Below are 27,962 nucleotides of genomic sequence, written 5' to 3'. Positions count from 1 at the left end.
GCCCTCCCACAGAGTTCTGTAGGAGAGCTTGGTCTGCCACCTTCTACATACAGGTCAAGTTCTGGGACAACAAGGCTTTCGGGAAGATTGGTCCAGACATATATACTTCCCATATATGCACTGAGCTCTCTCTGTAACCAGGACCAGAAATCAATACTGGGTTTGAGCCAAGCTGTTGGGGGCAGGGGAGGGGCCACCCAGGGCACATCCTGCTGCTTTTCAGTAGCCGTTTCTTGTTTTCACAGCCACACCGTTACTGCAGTCCTATATCTGTTTTCTGGAGCTTAGAGAAAGGTGTTTCTGCCAGTCCTGCTGGTTGTTCAAAGCTTCTGTTGGGGGACAGAGCCCTGAAGGTTCTCACTCTGCCACCGTGATGGGGCAGGACCTTGTACATTCCACGTTTTATGTATGCATTCATCCATCGATGGGCCCTTGGGTTGCTTCACCTTTGGATTGTTGTGAATAATGCTTCTATGAATAGTGGTGTGCAAATATCTGTTCAAGAACCCCTTTCAAATTCTTTTGGTATATATCTAGAAGTGGAATTGCTGGGTCATACTATAATTCTATAACATTTTGAGGAATCACTAAATTATTTTCCTGGAGAGCCATTCTTTCTTTCTTTTTTTTTCCTTTTGAAAATTGTTTAACATTTTATTCGAGAAAACCAAGTAAAAAGCAAATTCATGATATTGTGAATTATTGATTATATATGTAGAACGGAATGATCAAAAGAGGCATGTTTGTGTTTTGGTATTCAAAAAAATTAAATTAAATTAAATTCTAAAAAAAGCAAATTCATTTTTTCTAGAAAATAAAGGAATGCACTAATGGTAAGGTGCAGATCTTTTTTCACAGTACAAATAAATTATGCAAATTTAAGTTTTTTATTTATATCATACTTTATATTCTTTTATACACCACACACACTCGTTGAAGGGTAATGACTAAAAATACATTTTTATACTAAAACAGATTATATAATCATTCTTATTGCAAAAGAATTGTATTAGTATAAACAATTATAAACTGCAGAGAGATAAGTGGCCATTTTCTATAAATAGCAATTTGTTATATATTATGCAATTTACTATAAATACTAATTTTATGTTGCTACTTTTCAAAATATTTTAGATTCACCCACTTTTTCCCTTGTGCCTCGGTTATCTCACTTAAAATTTAAGGATTTACTACCTCTTTTTTAAAACATTTTTTATTGTGAAATGTAATATATACACAAAAAAGCAAATAATTTCAAAGTACACTGTAACAAGTAGTTATAGAACAGATTTTAGAGTTTGGTATGGGTTACTGTGCCACAATTTTAGATTTTTCCTTCTAGCCACTCCAAGACACAGGAGACTAAAAGAAATATCAACATAATGATTCAGCAATCATATTCATTTGTTAAATCCTGTCTTCTCTGTTATAACTCCTCCTTCTCCTTTGATCTTTCTTCCAATTTTTATTTAGGCTATGTCCAGTTTAACTTTTTCATGTTGAAAGGGGCTGTCAATAATATGAGATAGGGGGATGGAAGTACTTGATATTCTGGAGAGGCTGAACCCTCTGGGTTTCAGGATTTATCTGGTCTAGGAACTGGTCTGGAGGTTGTAGGGTTCTGAAAAGTAATCTTAGTACATGAAACTTTTGTAGACTCTCAAATAGAGCCCTGGTGTTCTTTAGGGATAGCAGGAATGGTTTTGGTTGGAGTTTGGCAAACCATGGTAATTAGCAATATCTAATTGAACCTTGCATAAGAATAGCCTCCAGGGATTTCTTTTGTGGCTCAGATGTGGTCTCACTCTTTCTAAGCCCAACTCTGCAAGTGAAATCATTGCCCTCCTCCCTACGTGGGACATGACATCCTCCCTACGTGGGACATGAAAGTCTCCCTGGCAACGTGGGAGAGGACTCCCAGGGATGAATCCAGACCTGGCACTGTGGGATCCACAATTCCATCCTGACCAAAAGGGGGTAAAAGTAGTGTAACTAATAAAGTATCAGTGGTAGAGAGAGTTCAAATAGAGTCTAGAGGCTACTCTGGAGGTTGCTCTTATTCAAGCTTCAGTTAGACCTTGCTACCTATCATAACTTGCCAAAGTCCAACCAGGACCATTCCAGCCAATCCTAAAGAACACTGAGGTCAATATCTAAGATTCCACAAGGGCTCCAGGCACTAGAGTAACTTTCCAAAAACCTACAACCTCCAGATGGGTCCCTGGACCAGATAAGTCCTGAAACCTAGAGGGCCCAGCCTCTTCAGAACATCAGATAGTTCCATCTCCCTACCCCATCTTAGTGACAGATTCTTCCAACATGAAAAAGTTAGAATGGCCATAACCCAAAACACCCCTAAACAGAGGGATAGAAGGATCAAAGGTAGTGGGGGAGTTAAACAGAGAAGATAGGATTTAACAAATGAATATGATTGCTGAATCTTTAAATTGATATCTCTTTTAGTCTCCAGAATCTTAGAGCAGCTAGAAGTAAAAACCCAAAGTTCTGGAATTGTAACCCATATCAAACTTGGAAATGTGCTCTACAAATAATTGTAGAAATATAAAAATAACAAATTATTGCTATTTTGTATATATGTTATTTTTCACAAAAAAAGAAAGAAAAAAGTCAATTGTGGTGATAAAAAAATATTTAAGCCTTCTAGTCTCCTATATTCTGGAGCAGCTAGAAGGAAAAATCTGAGATGATGGTATGGTAGCCCATGATAAATCTGGAATCTGTCCTGTAACTATTTGTTGAAGAGTGCTCTGAAAACTATTACTGTCTTTTAATTCTTTCCTTTGTATATATGTTAGGCTGTACAATAAAAATTAGAGAAAAAGAATAGCCTACTACCTCTTTGTATAGATTAAACAAAAATGAAGATGAATTGTCCCAGCAATCTTAACAACGAAGGTTAGTCTCAAACACATTGAGTTTTAGGTTTTAAAAACATGGTGGTTTTGAATCTTAGGGTAGAGTTCTACCGCAGAGCCCCAATCACTATTTGGGAGATGGTGCCCTGTTCACCCATGACTGTTCCTCCAGCAATCCTTTCCTCGTGTTGGAGGATGTCATCACGTCTTTCGCCAATAGTCAATTGGGTTAGGGTCCATGTTGCATGACAAATACCTATCTTTAAGTACTAGACTTACACACAACACAGGACGATCACCCTGAGAGGTCCGAGCTATGCCTTGAGCCCAGTCCAGGGCACACCGGAGTGCAACACACTCTATTCAGATAACCTCTCTCTCTTTTTCACTCTTGGCTGAGTGTTTTTTTTTAATTGCAAAAGAATGTATGCTTCACCATTTGGAAAATTCCTGATATTCTCGCAATTTGGGGCAACCAAAGCATGAGGCCAAGCCCTCAATCTTGGGGTTTGTTCATATGAAAATTAATCCCGCAAAGGATAGGCTAAGCCTACTTAAAATTAGGCCTAAGAGTCACCCCCAGAGAGCCTCTTTTGTTGCTCAGGTGTGGCCTCTCTCTCTCTCAGTCAACACGACAAACAAACTCACTGCCTTCCCCCTCTCTACGTGGGACATGACTCCTAGGAGTGTGGACCTTCCTAGCAATGTGGGACAGAAATCCTAGAATGAGCTGGGACTCAGCACCAAGGGATTGAGAAAACTTTCTTGACTGAAAGTGGGAAGAGAGGAATGAGACAAAATGAAATGTCAAGTGGCCGAGAGATTTTGAAGTTGAGAGGCTATCCTGGAGGTTATTCTTACACATTTTATAGATACCCCTTTTCAGTTTAAGATGTAATGGAGAGACTGGAGGGAAGTACCTGAAGCTGTGGGTCTAATTTTAAGTAGGTTTAGCCTATCCTTTGCGGGATTAATTTTCATATGAACAAACCCCAAGATTGAGGGCTTGGCCTCATGCTTTGGTTGTCCCAAATTGCAAGAATATCAGAAATTCTCCAAATGGTGAAAGCCATGTTTCTTGAAGACAATTGTATAATGATATAGCTTTTGCAGTCTGACTGTGTGATTGTGAAAACCTTGTGTTTGTTGTTCCTTTTATCTACCTTATCGACAAATGAGTAAAACATATGGATTAAAAATAAATAAATAATAGGGGGAACACACATTAAAATAAAAAAATACATATATTGGGTAGAGGGGAATACTAATGGTCAATGAGAGGGAGGGGTAAGGGGTATGGTATATACAAGTTTTTTCTTTTTTCTTTTTATTTTTCTAGAGTGATGCAAATATTCTAAGAATTGATCATAGTGATGAATGTACAACTATGTGATGATGTTGTGAGCCATTGATTATATACTAAGAAAGGAATGTTCATATGTTAAGAATGTTTGTGTTTGTATGTTATGTTTTGTCAATAAAAACATATATATATATATAAAAGAATGTATGTAGTTAATGGAGCACCATTCTTAGCAAGTAAAAATGTCCAACACTAGGGGACCAGTGAAATAAGGTGACACATCTCTGCAGGGGAATACTATACAGGTGTAAAAAAGGATGAAGGCGATCTGCCACTTCCTAGCTATGGGAACTTGTGCAGGCAGTTCACCACTCTGTGCCTCAATTTCCTCATCTGTAAAATGGGTATTCATATGGTCAATGATTATTTATTGAACACCTACACATGCCAGGGGTTATTGCAGGCACTGGAGGTAGAATCAGTGAACAAACAATATCCTGTCTTCATGGAGCTTATATTCTAGCGTGAGAGACAACAAGAAACAAGATACATGGATTGTGCAGTAAGTCAGATGGTAAGTGCAATGAAGAAAATAAAGCAGGGAAGGTAGTTGGGAAGTATTGGGAATCGAATCACATCCTCCCAAAAAAGGCCTTTAAGTTCCCCACATCTGGTCCTGTGTAAAATGTAAATCCATTTTAAATAGGACCTTTTTAAAAGGGACTGCAGTTAAGGTGTTAATTATACTCTATCAGCACACGTTCTAAAATTATAGCAAGCTCAATGCTGTCACACAAGGGGCAGCAGGGAGTAAGCATCTCAAACATACTACCCTTCTGTGGTAGTTAGATTCAGGTGTCAACTTGGCCAGGTGAAGGCACCTAGTTCTGTTGCTGCGGACATGAGCCAATGGTATGTGAACCTCATCTGTTGCTCATTTCATCTGCAGTTGGCTAAGAGGCGTGCCTGCTGCAATGAATGATGTTTGACTTAACTGGATGGTGTTTAACTGAGAGAGCACAACGTAGCACAGCCCAAGCAGCTCAGCATACCTCATCTCAGCACTTGCAGCTCAGCCCAGGCCTGTGGAGGTACAGAAAGGAATCACCCTGGGGAAAGTTGTTGGAACAGAGGCCTAGAGAGAAGGCCAGCAGGGACCATCCTGTACCTTTTCACGTTAAGAAAGAACCTCAGTTGAAAGTTAGCTGCCTTTCCTCTGAAGAACTAATGAAATAAATCCCCTTTTATTAAAAGCCAATCCATCTCTGGTGTATTGCATTCTGGCAGCTAGCAAACTAGAACACCTTCTTTTGACCCTATTTTGGTATATCTTTGATTTTTACAATTCACTGGGGGCCTAAAAAATATTAGCAGCCTGGCCTTCTCTTGTCCCCCTAGGACTTCCCCTCTCTTCTCAGGGGTTCTTAGTCAAGTTGTTCACTGCACAAAGAAACCCAGCCCTACTCCACAGCCAAGCTAATCACCTCCTCCAGACCTGCAGCCCACCCTCAAGAGGTTTATCTGCTCGGAGGACATCCCCTCTTTTTAAATTTTTATTGTGGTAAGACACAACATAAAATTCCCTATTTTAACCACTTTCATGTGTACATTTTAGTGATATTAATTCCAGGCACAAAATTGTGCCACTGTCACCATCTGTTCCCCAAACCTTTTATCACCCCAAACAGAAACCCTGTTACCTACTAAGCAAAAACTCCCTATTCCTCTCCTACCCCAGCCACAGGGGCCGCCTTCTTCTTCTCCTCCTTCTTTCCTTCTCCTTCTCCTTCTTCTTTTCTTTCTAACTTCACTTTTTATTTTGAAATTCTTTCAAACTTACAGGACAGTTACAAAAATGGTACCAACCCCATACAAAGAACTCCAACATATTTCTGGCCCCCAGATACCCAGTGTGGTACTTAGGTTCAGATGTCAACTTGGCCAGGTGAAGGCACCTAGTTCTGATGCTATGAACATGAGCCAATGGTACGTGAACCTCATCTGTTGCTGATTACATCTGTGGTTGGCTAGGGGATAGTGCCTGCTGCAATGAATGATGTTTGATGTAACTGGCTGGATGCTTAAATGTGAGAACTCGGTGCAGCACAGCCCAAGCAGCTCAGTACACCTCATCTCAACACACCTCATCTCAGCACTCGCAGCTCAGCCCAGGCCTTTGGAGTTGCAGAAAGGAATCACCCCGGGGAAAGTTGTTGGAACCCAGAGGCCTGGAGAGAAGGCCAGCAGAGACCACCCTGTGCCTTCCTGCGTAAGAAGGAACCTCAGTGGAAAGTTAGCTGCCTTTCCTCTGAAGAACTATACCTTTTAAACTAAATAAATCCCCTTTTATTAAAGCCAATCCATCTCTGGTGTGTTGCATTCTGGCAGCTTTGGCAAATGAGAACACCCAGATCCATCAATTTAAACATTTCGCCAAATTTACCATATCATTCTATCTAATTATATCTATCGATCTGTCTCTTTGTCTGTCTGTCTGGCTGTTGTCTATCTAATCTATCTATTGATCTATCCATTTTCTGAACACTTGAGTACAGACTGCATTATCATGCCTCTTGAAGATACTATTTCCACGTACGTTTCCTAAGGACAAGGACACTCACTTATATAACCATCTGAAGTGCAGTTATCATGTTCAAGAAAGTTTAACATTTGTTATAAACGGAGGGGCTGCCTATAAAAATTCAACAAAAGCACCTACAGCTCCTTTCTCTTTCCTTCTTTTAAAGCTTCTTGTTCTGGGTAACCCTTCATTCTCTAAGGCCCCTCCCTGGCCCACCCATCCGACCGGCCCTTGGAGAAGAGGGAGCAGCAGGGGACACCCAGTACCATAAGCATTGATGGCAGGGCCCGGCTAGGGCAGAGAGTCGAGGAAATATAACACTAGGCAGCAGAAAAGCAGGAACTCATCCCGCCTTGGGTAACTTCTCAAAGGGCGTGAGTAGTGGTTGTTCGGTTTGGTTTGAAAGCTGCAACGGTGGCGTGAGTGGACAGAATAGTGAACAAGGAACTGACTTGCTTTCAGTCCAGCTTTGCCCTGGATGCAGCTCTTTACCTTCCCAGTAAGTTGCTTTTGTAAAAACTGCAAAATAAAGGTAGGGACAGCTACTTCTGTAGTCCTCCTGTGAATGTTAGGGAGCTACGAGAGAAAATAACCGGGACATCTTGGCGAATGCTTATGGGAGAAACCAAGTGGTCGAACCCACAGAGACCCAAGTCATTTGTACTTCCCTTTGGAAAGCGGTGTGACACATAAGCATTCAAAGATGTGATTCAGATATAAACACCCCACTTGGTGGTGAAAGAATTTTCAGCGGGTTCCTCTTAGTCTAGCTATTATACTAGTCTGGTGGGTGGTTGCCCCAAAACGCCCAAACCCACGTGCAGATCACCTGGAGTTGATTGTATGAGACAGTACTTTTTTTTTTTTAGCCCATCAGAGACAACACACTCTTATTCCTGCCATTATCAGGTGGACCTCGATGGCACACATTTCTAAGAATTAAATGCCTAGTAGATGGATCGTACATGGAATGTGAATGTTTCGTGTCAAAGCCAACAGAGTATAACAAGTGACTTGAATGACATTTCTTAACTCGTGTGCAGTTGATGGCTCAGATGGAATGTTTTTAGGTAAACTTTGTAGTGCCGGGAAGAATGAACCAATCAGATTTATATTTTCATAAATGTTACATTTATTAAATTTTGTTACGGAGTTTTTCTTTTTTGGGGGGATGGGGTGGGTACATGGTCCAGGAATCAAACCCAGGTCTCCCGCATGGAAGGTGAGCATTCTACCACTGAACCCACCCGTGCACCCCAGAGTTTCTCTTTAACTAGAAAATTATCACAGTTTTTCAACCAGGTATAGTCTCATGTGTGTATCGTTTGTAAGAATAAAAGACGTGATGATATTAAGAATTACTGATTGCATATGTAGAATGGAATGATTTCTAAATGTTGTGTTAGCTAATCTTTTTTTTAATTAATAAAAATAAATAAATAAAAATTAAAAAAAGAATAAAAGACAAACTACTCAAAAAAAACAAAAGAACTCATTCTCTACTTTTATGTCACTCTTTATTCTTCTGAATAAATTCCTAAGCTTCATTAAGAAGCTCAGAAGAGTAAAAAAATCTTGTAGTAGAGTTGCTTGGGCAGGTAGTGAGGCATTCATCACTAGAGGCATAGGGAACTGAAGTTGGGAAACTCCCAGAATTGAGAGAATGTAGAAGTCTTAGGAATTCTCTGCTCCCTTGGTTTCCTTAGGGATACATTTTTCACCAGACCACAGTGATTTGGGCAAATTAAGGACATACAGTGTTGGGGAGACAATTGTGCATCCCAACTTGGACCTGGTCTTGGTCTTGGCCCATGTCCTGGTGTGTGTAGACCCCACTGGAAATAAGATCTCTTCAGGAGGTCCCTTCAGTTAAGGTGGGCTTAAGTGCATCAGGTTGGTTTTAATCTGGATTACTGGGGTCCTTTCTAAGCAGAGTGAAAGTCGGACAGAGAAAAGCCACAGGGAGCAGCAGGCAGCTGGAAGCCCACAGAACCCAGGAAAGAAAGAAGAGGCTGCCTTATGCAAGCCACGGGACAGAATGCACAGTCTTCTGGGAGAAAGCACTGCCTTACTGACACCTCAGTTTTGGACTTCTCCTAGCCTCAAACACCATGAGCCAATCAATTCCATTGTTTAAGCCAACCCATTGCATGGTATTTGATTTAGCAGCTGGGAAACTAAAACACATAGTAAGATTTTCATAAGCTTAATTTATTCAATGTTAAGCTCCATTTTGTTCCTGATTGTAATATTTCTACATTTGAGGCACAAAACGATCATTTCTTTTATAAAATGATACTGATGGTTGGTGATGTTTGTTTTTACTGTCCTCAATTGGCAAAGTAAAGAGTTCACAGCGCCATGTCATGGGGCCCTTTTTCCCTTGCTTTAAAAAAAAACGCTGTTGGTCTGAGAAATCGCCAAGTTTGGGAAATATTGGCCCACTCGAGTGTCAGGGACGCTCTGCCTAGGATGGGGGCCTGGCAACACTCTATAAAGCAACTTGTCATAAGGAAAGCACAGTCTTGGGTTTAAATCACAGCTCCGCCTCTTACTTGCTGTGTGGACTTGATTAAGTGGGTAAACTTTGAGCCTCCATTTCCCCATCTGTGAAATAGGGATGATTCCACATCTCAAGGTTGCTGTGAGAATGGAACAGATAACACATGGCTGAGCTATTATAAGGACTTGAGAAAGTGTCCTCCAAGAGCCTATAAACTCGATGAAGACCCCACTTTCCTCTTCTGCAGGTCGACAAGTTCTCATTTCTTCATTTATTCTTTGCACACCCACTCTGGTCTCTTCTGTGTGTTCTCTGGTTCGTCCCTGTTCCTCTTGATAATGTGTCTAGAACTGAACATATGCTATAGGCATGGCTTGGCCAGTACAAAGTAGGACCTCCTTCAATCTAGCCTCTATACTTCTATTGACACAACCCAAGTTTGCATCAGTGGATTTTATTTTGTGCCCTTATAATATGAGCTGAGATGAGAATACCTAACAGTTCAGGTTTTTTCTATGGGAATCTTTAGCAAGGCCCTGTCACCCACTCTGAACCTGTACAATTAAAACTTTGACCTAACATGAGGGGCTTTTTCTTTATACCCTTCTCTACTTCATCCAGTGGGACAAGGCACCTTTTCTGACTAGACAGGGTTGAAGGAGACCCAAGACATGTCCTTGCACTAAAACACCCCAAAGGAATATTTAGCTGGCTCTTTTTAGTCCGAGAAGAGAAAGTTTATTTGAATCTTGATGGAATCCAGGGTCGTGGAGTAGGCACTGGGTGGTGGGGCTGAAGGAAGGTGCCCGAATGCTGCGAGTTTGGTCCCCAACATCTTGCCTCAGGGCAGTGGATTGTCTGCCTGTCCTGGGATGGTTCTGTAGACTTGAGAGCCCACAGGGATGGCCGGGGGCATTTGAGAGAAAGCACAAGACTAGACAGATGACAACTCTCACGGCTGACAGCAGTGACATCCCCAACTCTGTCAGCTGATCCTGGTAGCGTGAAATGCTCACAGCAACCCTACCCTCCCTCCACTTTCCATCCTGGGTTGCATGCCAACGCTGCCCAAGTGATACCCCAGCCAAGGCTGGTGTCAATGTTCAGAACACATGGAAGGAAAAGCTCATTCTTTATTGCCTTAGCTTGGCCCATCCATATGTCTCCTAGGACACTGCTCTGTCAGGGGATGCAGGGATGGTCAAGCGGGGGCCGGGCCTCATTCGGTCTTCCTGAACCCTGGAAGGCAAAGCCCACAGGATGCATGGGATTCAGAAGGCAGCCAGGTGTCCCCACCATCGTCCCACATCTCCAAAACTCAGCTCACAGCTGGGATGAAGTTATTCACTCAGAAGCCATGGGTCTCTATGAGCCCAGCCACTGTAACTAGCTTCCCCCCTTATTTATGAAATGGATTTTAAGGAGACAGAGGGAGTCAGCCTGATATTGGTGACGTACAAATATTGTCCCAGCACAGAGACACAGTACAGTGGTGTACACTGCTGCAGGTCAATAAAAAGGACCTCATTCAGCCCAGCTCAGGCACTCTAGCTGTGTGACCCTGGGCCAGCCACCCCACCTCTCTGAGCCTCAGTTTCCTTATGGGTCAAGTATAAATTAACTAAGTTAACTTATAAACAGCTGCTACCATGTAAATAAAATTTACTATGTAAATAAAATCGTGGCAAGGACAGTGTTTGGGAAAGTGTAAAGTATTATGAAAGAGCAAGGGATCCAACTCCTCGTCCTTTTGCCCAGTGATTCACAGTTAAGGACCGCTGTGTCCGTTCCACGTTTGCTCTTCATGACACCTTTGTGCAGAAGGTATTATTATACCCATTTGCCAGCTGCAGAAACTGAGGCTGACAGAGGCCCCAGGACCAGAGACCCTGATAAATTGGCTGAGGTAGGACTGGAAATCTCACCCCCAGCTTCAGGGCCTGTGGTCTCTCCTATGATAATCTTTGCTCAAAATAGAAGACCCCGTCAGGGAGAGAAAGAGGGAATGCAGGAAGAGTTTTAAAGTTACCCGTTTAAAAATAAGAAGAAAGAAGAAAAATAGAGACTCATAAAAAGAATAAAAGTTACCCGTCAGCTTAAACTTCTGAAGGAGGGGGATGAAGGCATGCAGGGTGCTGTGAACACGGTACACTGTCCAGAAACAAGAGAGCAGGTGACGTGAGGCTTATGGGGCCAGGCCCTTCCATTTGTCCCCGTTTGGACAAAGGCCCAACCCACCCAAACGCAGCTCCGCCCGTGGGATGGCAGGCAGCACGTTAAGCTTAGATAATAGCAATGAGCAGTTATTATTATTATTATGAAAAACAACAAGGCCAGGAAACTCGCCGGGAATTCAGTCCCCGATTCCGCTAACGGCTGCATTGTGGTTATCTGCTCAATGCTATGCGTTTGCCACTTCCAACTGTTTTTGTTGCATTTTTACGGAGCTGCCCGGTTTTTCCACCGGCCTTTGCCAATGACCTCACACTGACCTTGAACGCGGTCAGGAAAAAATACATGAGCACAAGGAAATTTGGAAAAAAAAAAAAAAAAAGAAAAGAGCTGAGGTCATGACCACTCGCTGGTCTGGCGAGCGCCTGCGGGCAGGCCCGCCGCCGCCCCCCACCCTCCACCCCCACTCCCCACCCCGCCGAGATGCTGCTGGGGGGGGGCCTCACCCAGCCCAAAGTAGATGCCGACGGTCTCCAGGGAGGCGAAGGTGAGCAGGCCGACCCCCAGGGAGATGAACCAGTCTGCAAGGGCAGTGTGGGGACAGGCGGGTCAGCCGGGGGGCGGGGCCCCGGACCCCCCACCCCCACCCCGACCCCGGGCCATGCCCCTGCCCCGGCCCCCCGCTCACCTCCGAAGTAGTGATAGCACACCAGCAGGGCGCCCGCCGCAAAGCAGAGAAGGACGAAATGGAAAAACTCATCTGCCAAAGAGGAGGTGGGCGATTGATTACTCTTTCCTTCCTTCCTTCTTTCTTTCTTGCTCACTCTCTTTTTCTCTTTCCCTCTCTCTCTCTCCCGCCCTCCCTTTGTTCTTTCTTTTCCTTTCTCTATTCTTTCCTCCTTTTTTCTTTTTCTCCTTTTCCCTCTTTCCTACCTCCATCCCCTCCTTTCTTTCTCTCTTTTCTTTTTCTTTCTCTATCTATGCCTTTTTCTTCCTTTCTTTTTCTATCCTCTTTCTTTCCTCCTTTTACTTTCTCTTTCTCCCTTCTTTTTTTTTTTTTTTTTTTTCTTTGAATGGGCAGGCACCAGGAATCGAACCCGGGTCTCTGGCATGGCAGGAGAGAACTCTCTTTCTTCCTTTTGTCCTCCTTTCTTTCTTTCTTTTCTTCCTTCCTCCTTTTGTTCTTTCTCTATTCTCTCTTTCCTCCTTCTTTTCTCTCTCTTTCATCCTTCCACCTTTCATTCTCTTTTTCTTTCTCTATTCTCTTTCTTTCCTTCTTTGCTTTCTCTCTCTTTCGATTTCTGTCTCCGCCACCTCTCTCTCTCTGTCTTCTTGCCTTCCTCACTTTTTTCTTTCTTGCAGAAAGTATTCCTATCCCTGCTCAAATGTAACTTTATTCAGAATTGCTACTCCCGACCAACCCTACTGAAACAGCACCCCTAGCTCCACCACTTTCCACCCCATATCTTGCTTTACTATTGATATAACACTTATCACCATTTAATTTATATTTTCATTTCTATGTTTATTCTCTGTCTCCTTCAATAGAACGTCAGTTCCAAGGCAGGTAGGGAATTTGGTTTGTCTCGTTCTCTGCCCACCCCCAGTACTTAGGGCTGAGCTGGGCACGCAGAGATGCTCAACTCTTTATTTGTCATATGAATATGAAATACAATAGCAAAAAATGAAATGCAAATATGTCAAGTGTAAAAGTTACCCCATTTAGAAGTTTTGCATTGCCCCATCCTCTCTCCGTAATCCCACACCTTAAAACTGAGCAGTGATAGGCAAAAATCTTTGCAGACACATATATGCACATTTTTAAATAAAATGAGACCAATCTGTAACCTGCAGCTCTATAATTTGCTTTTTTTCCTGTAGGTGATGGATCAGGGCCATCTTTCTATCTCAAAGCATATCGGTATCTACTTCCTTTTTTTGATGACTGCCCAGTATTCCACAGTATACAATTATCCTAACTTATTTAACTAGTCCCCCACTGATGAGCCTAGAGGTGCCCAGTTTTTGTTGCTGTTACCACAGATCCACACCAAATGTCACTACACACGAGTCTCTGTGCATCTGTGCAACTATTTTTCTGCAACGCCTGGTAGAAATGCAGGCTTCAAGTATGTATACAGATAGTGTAAAGAGAGGAGCTAAGGGGCAGGGATTGTGCCTTGGATGGGAAATGAGGGATTGCCTATTAAAGAGAACTCCCTAGACTTTGCTGGGCCTCAACCCAGCCATGTGGCTGTGATTAGAGAAGATGCAAAAATATATATATAGATAGATGAAGAAAAGAAAAGAAAAAAAGAGGGGACATTTCAGAGAGTGTTCTGGAGTGAGGCAGCCTCCCTGAGTCAGGTATCAAGGCCACAGGAAATGTGTCCAAGTTCAGTTCAGTTTGGCCACGGTGTGCTGTGTGTTTTGGGCAGGTGTCCTAACCCCTCTGGGCCTCAGTTTTCTCACCTATAACATGAGGAGAGCAGCCTCTATGCCAGTGTCAGATTGAGAGGTGTCTTGGATGGGAAAGTACTTGGTAAATGACAAAACTCAGCATGATGCTACAAATTACTGCACTCAAGAGCGAGTTTTAAGGCCAAGTGAAAGCAAAGTGAGGCAGGGATTTCCATTTGCTTTGTTTTTGTTTGGGGATAAAAAAATGTTAGAGTTGGAAGAGACCTTGGAAATCATCTTCTTACAGTTTTTCTGACTTTAGTTTTCTGACACCTTTTTTTTGCCATTTCCACGTGCCACTGATGACCACCTTGAAAATTTTAGGCTAATCCAACTATCATCTGTACTGATATTTACTTAATCTATTTATTTAAATAGAGTCTCTTTTTCCTTAAATAAACTTATTCTAAAAGGAAACTTTATGTCACAGCAGTAACTGGAAAACTAGGATACTCCATCAAAAAAATAAGCACAACGGAAACAAAACAAGGAGGTTAAGGTCTGGAGAAGGCTCTCAACACAGACAGAGTCCTGCTTTTCAACAAGGGTCGGGGCGGTGGTGAAGTCACAGGGACTCCAAACCAAGCCCGGCCCCCACGGAAGAGAGTGGAAAGGGCAGTCACTTTCTTGCTTTGAGGTAGAATCCAACATCCTGAAGCAGCTGGATATGGCCTGCACTTTGGGAATCCTGGTTCTGGTCCAACGAGCCTCATTTTATAGCCCAGGTAAGTTAAACAGCTGCCCGGATTCATCCCGATGACAAAGGTAGAGCAAGGGGCACAGGCCCAGGTCTTGCCATCCCCTGCCATTTGTTCAGTCAAAAACTATGGTCCCCTAATTCTGAATGCAGTAAGAGAAAAGCGATGTGTCACATACAAGGGCTGCACAATACTGTGTGTAGATTTTTCATCAGAAACCATGGAGGCGAGATGGCAGTAGTATGATATATTTAAGGTACTGAAAGAGAAAAGCTGCCAACCAGAAAATCGTTATCTGGCAAAACTGTCTTTCAGAAATGAGGGAGAGTGTAAAATATCCACAGATAAACAGAAACTGAAAGAGTTCGTCAATATGAGACCTGCCCTATGAACTCTCTTGAGTAGGAGTTCATAGGAGAGAATGGCTTAGAGTAGAATGAAGAAATGAAGATTATCAGTAAGGGTAACTAAAAGAGTACAAAGAAAGACCAAAAAAAAAAGAAGAGAGAGAGCTGACAGAAAATAAATAAATAAATAAAATGGCTTAGTAAGTACTGCCTTTTCAAAAACAACATTGAATATTAATGGATTAAACTCTCCAGTCAAAAGACACAGATAAGCAGAATGGATAAAAAAGCATGCTCCAACTATATACTGTTTCCAAGAGACTCACCTTAGACCGAAACACACAAATAGACTGAAAGTGAAAGGTTGGAAAAAGATGTTCTATGCAAATGGTAACCAATAAGACCCGGGGTAGTTATACTAACATCAGACAAAATAGACTTTAATGCAAAACCACTGTACAAGACAAAGAAGGGCACAATAAATTAATAAAAGGGGCAATCCCACTGAGCAAGATGGAGTGTGATTGGAAGGCGGAGACCCTCCTTAAGTGAATCATTATAGAATAAACCTTCCACCCACTGGGCAGGCCCTTCTGTCTGAATGATCAATAACAGAGGGCAAGACCGTGTTCCCTGTCCAATAAATTCCCCTGACCCCACCACCTTCTCAGGGCCATGTTCTCATCCATTCTCTTATCTTTCATCCAATTGCCCAAACAGGTGTGGGGACACTGGTTTCATTTCCTCGCCTCTCCCCTCTCCTGTGAACTGCTATCTTTCGGTTTCTAACTGAGCTCTGAGGGGGTCACTGAGGCCCCGTCCCCACCAGAAAACTCCCTGCTGGCCATGCCACTACCCACCACTCTTGAAGTTTTTCCTCCCTGCCCCTTAAAAATCTATTGCAATATTTATGAAAGCCAATCAAGTAAAATCTGAACCTTAAAGGTTGATCAGAGCCACAATACAAAGCACAAAATACAAACAAGATTTTATGATACATGTCATTGCTATTCATGAGAAAATATAATGCTTATTGGAGAAGAATACGTCAAGTGAGAGAATATATGGAGCAAAATGAGATCTGTAATTGAATTTTAATTGGTGAAACCAGAAACAATAAAAATAAAAACCTGCAGCAGTAAAAAAATAAAAATAAAAAATAAATAAAGGGGTACTCCACCAAGAAAAGATAAAAATCATAAATATTTATGCACCTAACCATGTGCCCCCAAATATACAAAATGAACACTGACAAAACTGAAGAGAGAAATAGACATCTCTACAATAGGAGTTGGAGACTTCAATACACCACTCTCATCAATAGACAGGACATCTAGACAGAGGATCAATAAGGAAACAGGGAACATGAATAATATGATAAATGAACTAGACCTAACAGACATATACAAAACATTGTATCCCGATTCGATCAGTGAGTGGAAAAATATCTGCAAAGCCCCCTTCAGGGAATGGTGAGAACGGGGAGAAATTCAACTGCCCCAAGTTGAATTCTTGATATTCTCACAAGCAGTGTGGACAACCAAAGCTACAGGCAGAGCCCCCAGTCTTGGGGTTTGTTCATATGAAACTTAACCCACAAAGGATAGGTCAAGTCTACTTAAAATTTAGGCCTAAGAGTCACCCCCAAGAGAGCCTCTTTTGTTGCTCAGATGTGGCCCCTCTCTCCAGCCAACACAACGAGCAGTCTCACCACCCTACCCCTCTCTACGTGAGACATGACTCCCAGAGGTGTGGATCTTCCTGGCAATGTGGGACAGAGATCTTGGAATGAACAGAGACTTAGCATCAAGGGATTGAGAAAAACCCTAGAATGAGCTGAGACTTAGCATCAAGGGATTGAGAAAACCTTCTCGACCAAAAGGGGGAAGAGAGAAATGAGACAAAGTGTCAATGGCTGTGAGATTCCAAATAGAGTCAAGAAGTTATCCTGGAGGTTATTCTTATGCATCAAGTAGATATCATCTTGTTATTCAAGATGTAATGGAAAGGCTGGAGGGAACTGTCTGAAAATGTAGAGCTGTGATCCAGTAGCCATGTTTCTTGAGGATGATTGAATAATGATACAGCTGTTACAATGTGACTGTGTGATTGTGAAAACCTTGCGTCTGATGCTCCTTTTATCTACCTTATCAACAGATGAGTAGAACATATGGAATAAAAATAAATAATAAGGGGAACAAATGCTAAAATAAATTTAGTTTAAATGCCAGTGATCAGTGAAAGCAAGGGGTAAGGGGTATGGCAGGTATAATCTTTTTTTTTTTCTTTCCTGTGTTCATTTTATTTCTTTTTCTATTGTCTTTTTATTTCTTTTTCTGAATTAATGCAAATGTTCTAAGAAATGATGAATATGCAACCAAGTGATGATATTGTGAATTACTGATTATGTGTGTTGTTTTATTTTGTTTCTTTATTTTTTAATTCATAAATAAATTTTAAAAAAAACATTTAAAAAAAAGCATTAAAAAAAAAAACATTGTATCCCACAACAGCAGGATATATATATTTCTCAAGTGCATATGGATCATTCTTCAGGATAGACCACATGTTGGGTCACAAAACAAGTCCAAATAAATTTTAAAAGACTAAAATTCTACAAAGCACTTTTTCTGACCATAATGGACTGAGGCTAGAAATCAAAAATGGGAAAAACCAGAAAATTCACAAATATATGGAAGTTAACACACTTTTAAACAATCAGTGGGCCAAGACATTACAAGAGAAATCAGTACATATCTTAAGGTGAATAAAACAAGAACACAACATATCAAAGTTTATGGGATGTGGAAAAGGCAGTGCTGAGAGGGAAACTTATAACCCTAATCTTACATTAAAGAAGGAGAAAGAGCTAAAATCAAAGCTCTTACTGCAGACCTGGAGGAACCAGAAAAAGAACAAAAAAACCAATCCCGAAGCCAGCGGAAGAAAAGACATAACAAAAGATTAAAGCAGATATAAATGAAATTAAGAATGAAAAAAACAATAGGGCAGTGCAACAGTGGCTCAGTGGCAGTGTTCTCGCCTGCCATGCTGAAGACCCGGGTTCAATTCCCAGTGCCTACCCATGCAAAATAAATAAATAAATAACCAATAGAGAAAATTAACCAAATAAAAGTTGGTTCTTTGAGAAGATTGATAAAATCGACAAAATAGGAATAGAAGGAAACGTCCTCAACATGATAAAGGGCATATATGAAAAACCCACACTAACTTTGTACTCAATGGTAAAAGACTGAAATCTTTCCCTCTAATATCTGGAACAAGATAAGGATGCCCACTGTCACCACTGCTATTCAACGTTGTGCTAGAAGTTCTAATAAGATTAATTAGGCAAGAAAAATAAATAAAAGTCATCCAAATTGGAAAGGAAGAAGTAAAACTTTCACTATTTGCAGATCGCATGATCTTTTATTAGGAACGTCTACAAGAAACCTACTAGAGCTAATAACCTTCAGCAAAGTGGTGGGATGCAAGATGAACACGCACAAATCAGTAGCATTTTTATACACTAGTAATGATCAAGCTGAGGAGGAATCAATCAAGGAAACAATTCTACCTACAATAGCAACTAAGAGACTCAAATATGTAGAAATAAATTTAACCAAGATGCAAAGGATTTGTACACAGAAAACTACAAAAATACTGCTGCAAGAAATCAAAGAAGACCTAAATAAATGGAAGGACTTTCCATATTTATGGATTGGAAGACTAAATACTGTTAAAGTATCAATTCTACCCAAACTGATTTACAAATTCAATGCAATCCCCATCAAAATTCCAACAGCCTCTTTTGCAGAAATGGAAAAGCCAATTGTCACATTTATTTGGGAGGGTAAAGAACCCCAAACAGGCAAAAACTTCTTGAAAAAGAACAAAGTTGAAAGACTCATACTTCCTGACTTTAAAGCATATTACAGAGCTACACTGGTCAAAATAGCATGGTACTGGCATAAAGATAGATATATTGACCAATGGAAACAAATTGAGAGTTCAGAAATAGACCCTCACATCTATGACCAATTGATATTTGACAAGGCTCCCAAGTCCACTCAACTAGGAAAGAATATTCTCCTCAGCAAATGTTGCTGGGAGAACTAGATATCCACATGAAAAAGAGTAAAAGAGGACCCCTATCTCACACCATATACAAAAATTAACTCAAAAATGTATCAAAGACCTTAATATAAGAACCAGGACAATAAACTAGAAGAAAATAGAAGGCAGCGTCTTCAAGATCTTGTGTTAGGCAATTCTTAGGCTTTATATCCAAAGCACAAGCAATGAAAGAAAAATCAGATAAATAATTTCCTCAAAATTAAAAACCTTAATGTATCAAAGGACTTTGTCAAGAAAGTGAAAAGGTAACCTACTCAATGGGAGAAAATATTTTGAAACCACATATCCAAAAAGGGATTAATATCTAGAATATACAAAGAAATACTACAACTCAAAAATAAAAAGACAACTTAATTTAAAAATGGGCAAAAGTGAGCCCCCAATCTTGGGGTTTGTTCATATGAAACTTAACCCCACAAAGGATAGGTCAAGCCTACTTAAAATTAGGCCTAAAAGTCACCCCCAAGTGAACCTCTTTTGGTGCTCAGATGTGGCCTCTCTCTCCAGCCAACACAACAAGCGAACTCACCACCCTCCCCCTGTCTATGTGGGACACTTCCTGGTAATGTGGGACAGAAATCCTAGATTGAGCTGAGACTCGGCATCAAGGGATTGAGAAAACCCCTAGAATGAGCTGAGACTCAGCATCAAGGGATTGAGAAAACCTTCTCAACTAAAAGGGGGAAGAGTAAAATGAGACAAACTAAAGTGTCAATGGCTGAGAGATTCCAAACAGAGTTGAGAGGTTATCCTGGAGGTTATTCTTACACATTAAAAAGATATCACCTTGTTAGTCAAAATGTAATGGAGAGGCTGGAGGGAACTGCCTGAAAATGTAGAGATGTGTTCCAGTGCCATGTTCCTTGAAGATGATTGTATAATAACAAAGCTTTCACAATGTGGTTGTGTGATTGTGAAAACTTTGTGTCTGATGCTCCTTTTATCTACCTTATCAACAGATGAGTAGAACATATGGAATAAAAATAAATAATAGGGGGAGCAAATGTTAAAATAAATTTAGATTGAAACTAGTGATCAATGAAAGAGAGGGGAAAGGAGTATGGTATGTATGAATTTTTTTCTGTCATCTTTTTATTTCTTTTTCTGAATTGATGCAAATGTTCCAAGAAATGGTCATGATGATGAATATGCAACTATGTATATTGTAAGTTACTGATTATATATGTAGAACAGAATGATCAAAAGTTAAGAATGTTTGAGTTTGTTTGGTATTTTTTGGTATTTAAAAAAAAATTTTAATTAATTAAAAAAATGGGCAAAAGACTTGAATAGACATTTCTCCAAAGAGGAACTACAAGTGGCTAGAAAGCACATGAAAAGATGCTCTGCATCCCTAGCCATTAGGGAAATGCAAATCAAAATGACAATGAGATATCATTTCACACTTACTAGAATGGCTACTATTTTAAAAAAAAAACAAAAGCAGAAAACTAAAAATGTGGAGAAATAGAAACACTCCTTCATTGCTGGTGGGAATGTCAAATGGTGCGGCCGCTGTGGAAGACAGTCTGGGAGTTCCCCAGGAAGCTAAGTATAGAATTACCATATGATCCGGCAATCCCACTACTAGGTGTATACCCAGAAGAACTGAGAGCAGGGGCTCTAACAGACATTTGCACACTGATGCTCATAGGGGCATTATTCTCAATAGCCAAAAGATGGAAGTAACCCAAGTGTCTGTCAGCTGATGAATGGATAAACAAAATGTGGTGTTTATGTATGATGGAATATTATTCCATTGTAAAAAGGGATGGTCCTGATGCATGTGATAGCATGGATGAACCTTGAGGACTTCAGGTTGAGTGAAAAAAGCCAGACACAAAAGGGCAAATATTGTTTGAGCTCACTTCTATGAAAGCTCATAGAGTTAGAATCTAGATTATAGGTTACCAGGCGATCAACTGGGCTTAGAGAATGGAGAGTTGATGTTTAACTCATACAGAATCCCTGTATAGGCTGATGGTAAAGGTTTGGAGATGGATGGTGGTGATGGCAGCACATTATGGTGAGTGTGATCAATAGCACTGAACTATATAGGTGAATGTGGCTAAAAGAGGAAATTTTAGAAAAAAAAGAAAAAGGAAACTTTAGGATGCATGTATTACTAGAATAAAAATTAGAAGAGAGAACACAGTAATGTACAGTAAACCCTATTGTAGACAAGGGACTACATAAGAAAAGGAATGTTCTTTCATGGGTTATAACAAAGGTGGTAATAATAGAGTGGCATATGGGGAAAAATACAGCTAATGTAAATAATGGAACATAAATAGAACTATTTTAATAATCTTTCATCAGTTGTAACAAAGGTAACAACTGTTTAAAAAAAGTAGGATGATTTATTTTAAAAGGTGCTACCATTAATAGTAACAAATGCTCCACCACAATGCCAGGTGTTGGTATATGGGAATCCTATGTTTTATGATTGTTTCGTGAGCATACAACCTCTCTAATGAAAACAAAAACAAAAACCCGTGGTCTCTTCACAATGGCCAAAAGGTGGAAGCAACCCAAGTGTCCATCCACAGATGGGGAATAAGGAAAACACGGTCTATACACACAATGGGATATAATTTGTCAAAAGCAGGAAGGACGCCCTGATGCGTGCAGCCATATAGATGAACCTTGAAGACGTTATGTTGACAGAAAGAAGCCAAACACGGGACAAATACTGTACGAATCCACTTATATGAAATACCTAGAATAAGCAAATTCACAGCGACTCAAAGTAGAGTAGTGGATTCATACAGTAATTGTCCTTCTGCGTTTGGCTTCTTTCACTCAACAAGACATCTTCGAGTTCCTGTTTGGGTGATGGAAGAGTTTTGGTGATGGATGGTGGTGAATGTAAGCCCAACATCAAGAAGGCAATTAACAGCACTGAACTGTGTATTTAATGATTAAAAGCAAAACAGAAAACCAAACAAACCAACAAACAGAACCATGGTCCTCCTCTCACCCCCCCCACCCTCCTCCCTGAGGCTCAGAGCAGAGGTGGCCCAATGGTTCTCACAGCTCCTTCTCTAGAATCTAGTGTTATCTGCCCTCCTGGGTCCCTCAGCCCAGATCACTCCCAGCTTTCTATCCTGGCCACAAGGCCTGGAGGGCATTTTTTAGCCTAGTGACCCTGTGAGAAGAGCACAGGACCAGGGCTCAAACTCAGGTCATGCCACTGACTAGTTGTGAGACCATCCCCCATCCTTGAGCCTTGGTTTACATATCTGCAAAATGGGAATCACTATACTACCTTCTCAAGGTGACTCTAAGCCAAGGTGACTCTAACCTATCGGGTTCACGACAGAAACCGGTTTTCCCGTGAACAGAAAACTATTGTTTTCGGGCCACCAGCTAATTTTCCACCCATAAAAGGGTGGAAGTGGCCTTGGAACACTGATTTCCTTACCATCCTTCTTTATATTCAGTCTTCGTAACGCAGAGGCCTCCACTTCTCCTTAGGAACAAGAGAGACATGAGGGCTTAAGTCTGGTGGGAAGGGGAAGTGGAGTTTTCTCTTCCCTGCCTCCTGGAGAATTGATCTCCTGAGTTCTTCTTCTGGGGTCAGAGAGCACTTACTGCAGAGCCAGTCAAGGCAAAACTGGGGGTGGGTGGGGCTGTCCTGGGGACCTTCACGGGCCCCCTTCCCCCTCCACAGACCTGAGTCTGCATTCCGTTTCCCCGGAGCCTGGAGGTCCCTTTCCTGAATCACGGTGGCATTCTGGCTGGCGGCTGCATCCCTGTGGGGACTGAGCCATCTTCTCAGCCTATGACCCCATCTCCCACCTCTGGCACCAAGGCCGCCCCCCTTGGGGCGTATGTATTTACCATTTGCTGGGTCAGAGCCTCTTCTTCGGAGTCCTAGAAATTAGAAACTCAACATTAGTGCCCAGATCTACCTGTGAAAGACAGGTGCCTGTCCCCTGGGAGAGGTCACGGGTGACCTACAAAAAGGCCCCAGTGGAATCCTCCAGCATACCAGGGATCTTTGCATCTAGGGGTTCCTGGCATAATCTCCTTGCCTCTTACCCACTCTCCCTCTTTCTAACCTCCGCTGCTTCATGCCTCAGAGCCCCAGGTCCCCAGGTGGATTTGGGGGTTCCCAAGTCTTGCAATTGTGCACAAGGACAGTAACTGGCCCTCACAGTGCAGGGATGAGGGGAAAGCCCCCACCTGCACCAGCCACCCCTAGCCAGGCACGTACCTGCTTCCCTAGAAGGCACCATCTCTCCAGGGTCACCTGCAAGAAGGGAAATCTGTGATCACATACGCATTATCTCCGGAGGATGCTGAGAAGGTGGGTCTCTCTCAGAGACTTTCTATAACCTGGAGTTGGCAAACCTCTGAGCACAGTGGGCCGAGTGGGGCCTGGAACAAGGTAGGGGACCCCCATTCCATCCAGAGAGGCACCTGGCCAGCTGGAAGCAGCCGTGGAAATGTCTGCTTGGCTTTACCGGGCTCCCAATTTCCCACAAGAAGCCTGAAATCCTGGATTTTATATGAAATTTCCTGATTGTTTTAAAAAAGGTTAATGACTATTGCATTTCATTGACTCAAAGTCACCATATTTGTGAAACAGGATGTTTGCTCTTTTATATGCTCTAAGTAAAAATATAACCCCACTAATTACAATTGTAAATTGCCAGGAATAATAATTTTAAGGTGCATCTAGATTTCAAAGATGTTAAGTCTTTCCAAAGAGTGTCCAGTACCGAGAGGACAGAGAACAAACAGGACTGAAAAAGTATAACTTACCAAGTACCTCCAACGTCTTGGAAAAAAAAAAGAATTCACAAATAACTGACAATGTCTATATTTTTCTACAGTGAATACAAATGACTTTTATGATGAGGAAAAATATTTTTAAATAAATTTAGATATAGCCATTTCTCTCTTATTTTTTTTTCCTTCAGAAAAATCACCTAAACTACTCAAACAACTAAAACTCCTTTTCTAAGGAAAAAAAATACTTAGTTTATGTAAACAAAACAGAACAGAAGACTCAGATAAGCAAACAAAACAAGGGTCAAGGTTTTCCATAACTTTAACACTCGGGGGCAATCACCAGTAACATTTTTTTTTTTGTACACTGTATGGCGGGGTCACATTTCATTATTTTCCCATGTGAGTATCCCGTTATTGCAGCATTATCTGTTGAATTTTTGTTTGTTTTGCTTATTTGTTTATTTGGGGGGAAGTGTATGGGCCTGGAATTGAACCCAGGTCTCCCGCATGGCAGGTGAGAATTCTACCACTGAACAACCCTTGCACGCCCCTTGCATATTTTGATGCATAATTTACCAGTCTTTTTCTTTGACAGTACACCTGTGTGTTTCTGTCTTTTTTTCCCTGAGTTATTTCTAGGTGTTAAGAGATTAAGTAGATTTTGGAAATATTGGATTAAAGTTAAACAGGTCTTTTAAAAATCTGGCAGTACACACTTGTCAGGTTTTTGGATAAACTGACTCATTCCTACAAATTACCTCATTTCATCATAGTTCTACCAAGTGCCATAATATTTATACCACCTCACTGTCATAATCATGTGTGTGGAAACAGTCATTCCATAAAATGAATTGTGAGGACATCAGAGCCTTAATTTTCTCTTGCATACTTAAGTAGTCCAGTATCCTAGGAGACCAAGTACCGATCATGTCCCATTTTGCAGGTTGGGAAGTTAAGTCCCAGAAAAGCTGGGTGACAGCTCAAGATCACCTCACAAGTCAAGATTATGGCTTGGAAGAGAAGGCAGGATTTCCTCAAGACATCCTCACCTTGGTAGAAAATTCTCATCCCATCTCCATCTGCTGACGTCATAACCATTAAGCTTGCCACGTGTTCCTATATTTGCCCATAATTTCCCAACTTCTAAGACATCCTCATCATCTCATTTCCACCCGAAGCCCTCATGCCCTTGGTCTAATTCTGTTTTTTTCCAAAGCTATTGGACAACTAGTTACCTCCATAGAGTTGAAGCTCGTCCTTCAAAACATCAGGTTCCCCGTGCTCAGTACCTGGATGGAGACACAAACCCCTTAGTCAGCACTGGGGACAAATCATGTCGGTCATAAAAGACATGAGTTCAAGTCCTAATGCCCAGTCCTGTGGGTAGGAACCCATTTGTGAATAGGATCTTTGCTTATCCCACTTACATGAACCCAAATTGAATGAGGGTGGCCTAATCCAATATGGCGGAAGCCCTCAGAAGCAAAGGAAATCTGACACAGAAGTAACAGCAAGGAACCAGAAGCCAGAAGTCAGCAGAAGCCAGAGGAGCAGACACAAAGGAGAGAGAGATGGCCACGTGATGGAAGATTGCTGGAAACACCATAGACTCCGGGAGAAAGCAAACCATTCCAGCATCTGAAACCATACTTCCCTATAGTTTAACCCAACCAGTGTGTGGCACTTGTCATAGCAGCCATGGCAAACTAAGACAGTCTGCTCTCCCCCCAAATCACGTGAGCCAGGCAGCTCAATCTTCCACATATATTAAGTCTTTAAAAGTAACTTAGGCCTTGAACTGGGAATGGGATGGTCTTCAAGAGGCAAGTGCTTTCCTCTAACACTGTCTGTCCCTCCAGCACCCTAGAGATGACACTGAGCAAGGAGTGAAGGACTGAGAATGGCCTGGGCCTTGCCCATAAGTCAGTAGCTGCCATTTACCACACTCGTTATGTGCCAACGCTGCACAAGTAATTGATATTTAATATTTCATTCGATCCTCTTGGAAGTTCTAGGAAAAAGACCTTTGGCAGATAAGGAGACTAAGTTACATTATTCTCGCAAGGTCACACGGCTTGTGAGTGGCAACTCCAGGATTCAAACCCAGGTCTGTCGCCAAAGCTTGCCTTCCTAAAATGCTTTATCTCCGGCAATAGAATCCAGAGCTCAGCTCCAGCCTCATGGGTAGCATTTATTAAGTACCTCCTGTGTGCCAGGGTCTGTGCTAGGTGTTAATCCAGAATTTCCACCCCCATGCTCTTTTCTTCCCATGACCCACTTGGGCTGAAATCCACCACTAATTTTTGCAAAAATTATTTTCTTCTGGTTAAAAAAAATAAAATATGCTTATTGTAAAGCATTCACAGTTTAAACAAAAAAAAAAAAAAGGAAAGAAAGGAAAAATCACCCATCATTTTGCCAGCCAAAGAGTGCCACGAGTAAAATTTTGATATATTCCCTTCCAGTCTTGTTTATAATCATGCGTTTGTGAATTTTTGCAAAGCAATTTTTAAGATCAGCTTATTTTTATGACTTGATGTCTTTCTTTTCCACTTCACATATATATGAAGGGAAGAGCCAGAACCAAGACAGGGTGTAGCACTGCTGATCTAACTAACTCTCTGTTGAACATTTAGGTTGTTTCCCATTTTTTCCCTTCTATAAACAACGCTATGAGGAATATCGTCACACAGATCCTTCAGTCCCACCAAGAAACTCAGCAGTGAGCCGAGTGAGCGAAAGAGAAATGGTAAAGCCTATTGCCTACCAGGTGAGCTGGCCCTGTGGGGGTGCCGAGCCCCTCTTCCCCACCGGTGTTTCCTGGTTACTCTGTGGTCCTTGTCATCGCTCTCTGCAGGGAACAAGCACAAGCTGTAGGAGATCTTCAGCCTGGAATGAGTCGGGAATATGCTCACTCCGACCAATGCACTCTCAGTGCATTTAGGAGAAGAGTAGGGCTTGGAGGAAAGGGCTCCACCTTGAGGCAGGAGGAGACCTGCCCCTACCTACCTCTCTGGGTGCCCTGGGACAACCCACTGGATGTTTCTGTTGGCTTCTTGCCCACTTACTGTTTCTGTGCGTCCTTCGTCCCTTTCACAGGGCTTTTATGAAGAGAATGCAAGGACATATACGTATCACCTTACTGAGATGGTTTCCATCCCGGCAGGTGCAGGGGCTGTGTCATCTCTGCAGCCCCACGACCTCAGGCTGACCACTGCGGGTGTTCACTCATGCTGTGTCTCCCACCTGGAACGCCCACCCCATTTGTCTCCCTTCTCTTCTTTTTCCCTTTCCATTCTTAAACTTTGTATTTTGAAATACTTTCACACCCACAGGACAGTTGCAAAAATAATATAAAACCCATATACAGAACTCCAGCATACCCCCCACCCAGATCCCAGACCCACCAATTTTAACATGTTGCCACATGTGCCTCTTTATTTCTCTTTCCCTTTCTATCTTTAACTATCATTCTTCCATCCCTCTGTCTATCTCTATCCATCTCTCTATTCATCTATCTATCCACCCATCCATCCATCTCTACTTATCTCTATCTATATCTGTCCATCCATCCCTCCATCTCCATCCATCCCTACCTATTTCTACCTAGTGATCTCTGTCGAGTTATTTACCATCTATCTACATCTATCTACCGGTCTATCTATCCTTCTAAACATTTGCCATGCTCCAAAAACACTTAGTACTTCCATGCACATTTCCTAAGAACAAGGATTGTCACTTATGTAACCACCTTAAGTAGTTATCCAGTTCAAGAAATTTAACCCTGATATAAAGCTTGCAGTCTACATTCCATTTTTTATATGTCCCAATAATGTCCTTTTGGGCCTTTTCTCCTCTCTGTATCATTAGACCCAGTCTAGGATCATGTATTGCATTTAATTGCCATTGTCTCTTTTCTTAAAAAATCGTGGAAACACACTGTCTCCTTTACCTTTAAGGTTAAACTGAAGTCACATCTCCTGTAGCAAACCTCTCCCAGCTGCCCCGGCTCCCACAGGTCTGGCTGGCTCTCTTCTGACGTTTTTATAGCATCAACTACCACTGCCTGACACCGTGCATGTGAGGCTCAGTGGCCCTTTGACACTCATCTCTCCAACCATCTTGAGCTCCAGAAGGACAAGGCC

At 41.7% G+C, this 27,962-nt stretch overlaps 1 protein-coding gene across 3 annotated transcripts in view; it reads right to left on the bottom strand.

Annotated features, from left to right (window-relative positions):
* Positions 1–8,258: 8,258 nt before the first annotated feature.
* Positions 8,259–27,962, bottom strand: part of TMEM40 (transmembrane protein 40) — a 38,315-nt gene continuing 18,611 nt past the window's right edge. For 2 of the 3 annotated variants that reach the window (XM_077116491.1, XM_077116492.1), the window contains exons 4-12: positions 26,585–26,668; positions 25,053–25,106; positions 23,297–23,332; positions 22,921–22,953; positions 22,502–22,549; positions 12,124–12,195; positions 11,942–12,016; positions 11,352–11,414; positions 8,259–10,502 (exon numbers count right to left, since the gene is read on the bottom strand). In XM_077116491.1, coding sequence (XP_076972606.1) covers positions 10,483–10,502; positions 11,352–11,414; positions 11,942–12,016; positions 12,124–12,195; positions 22,502–22,549; positions 22,921–22,953; positions 23,297–23,332; positions 25,053–25,106; positions 26,585–26,668 — 485 coding nt within the window. In that variant the 3' untranslated portion in view covers positions 8,259–10,482. The remainder of the gene's footprint in view (positions 10,503–11,351; positions 11,415–11,941; positions 12,017–12,123; positions 12,196–22,501; positions 22,550–22,920; positions 22,954–23,296; positions 23,333–25,052; positions 25,107–26,584; positions 26,669–27,962) is intronic. The other variant, XM_077116493.1, reaches the window with a different exon arrangement.

The sequence above is a fragment of the Tamandua tetradactyla genome, chromosome 9 (assembly GCF_023851605.1).
Source record: "Tamandua tetradactyla isolate mTamTet1 chromosome 9, mTamTet1.pri, whole genome shotgun sequence".
NCBI classification, from domain to species: domain Eukaryota; kingdom Metazoa; phylum Chordata; class Mammalia; order Pilosa; family Myrmecophagidae; genus Tamandua; species Tamandua tetradactyla.
This window is presented reverse-complemented; position numbering and strand designations above follow the sequence as displayed.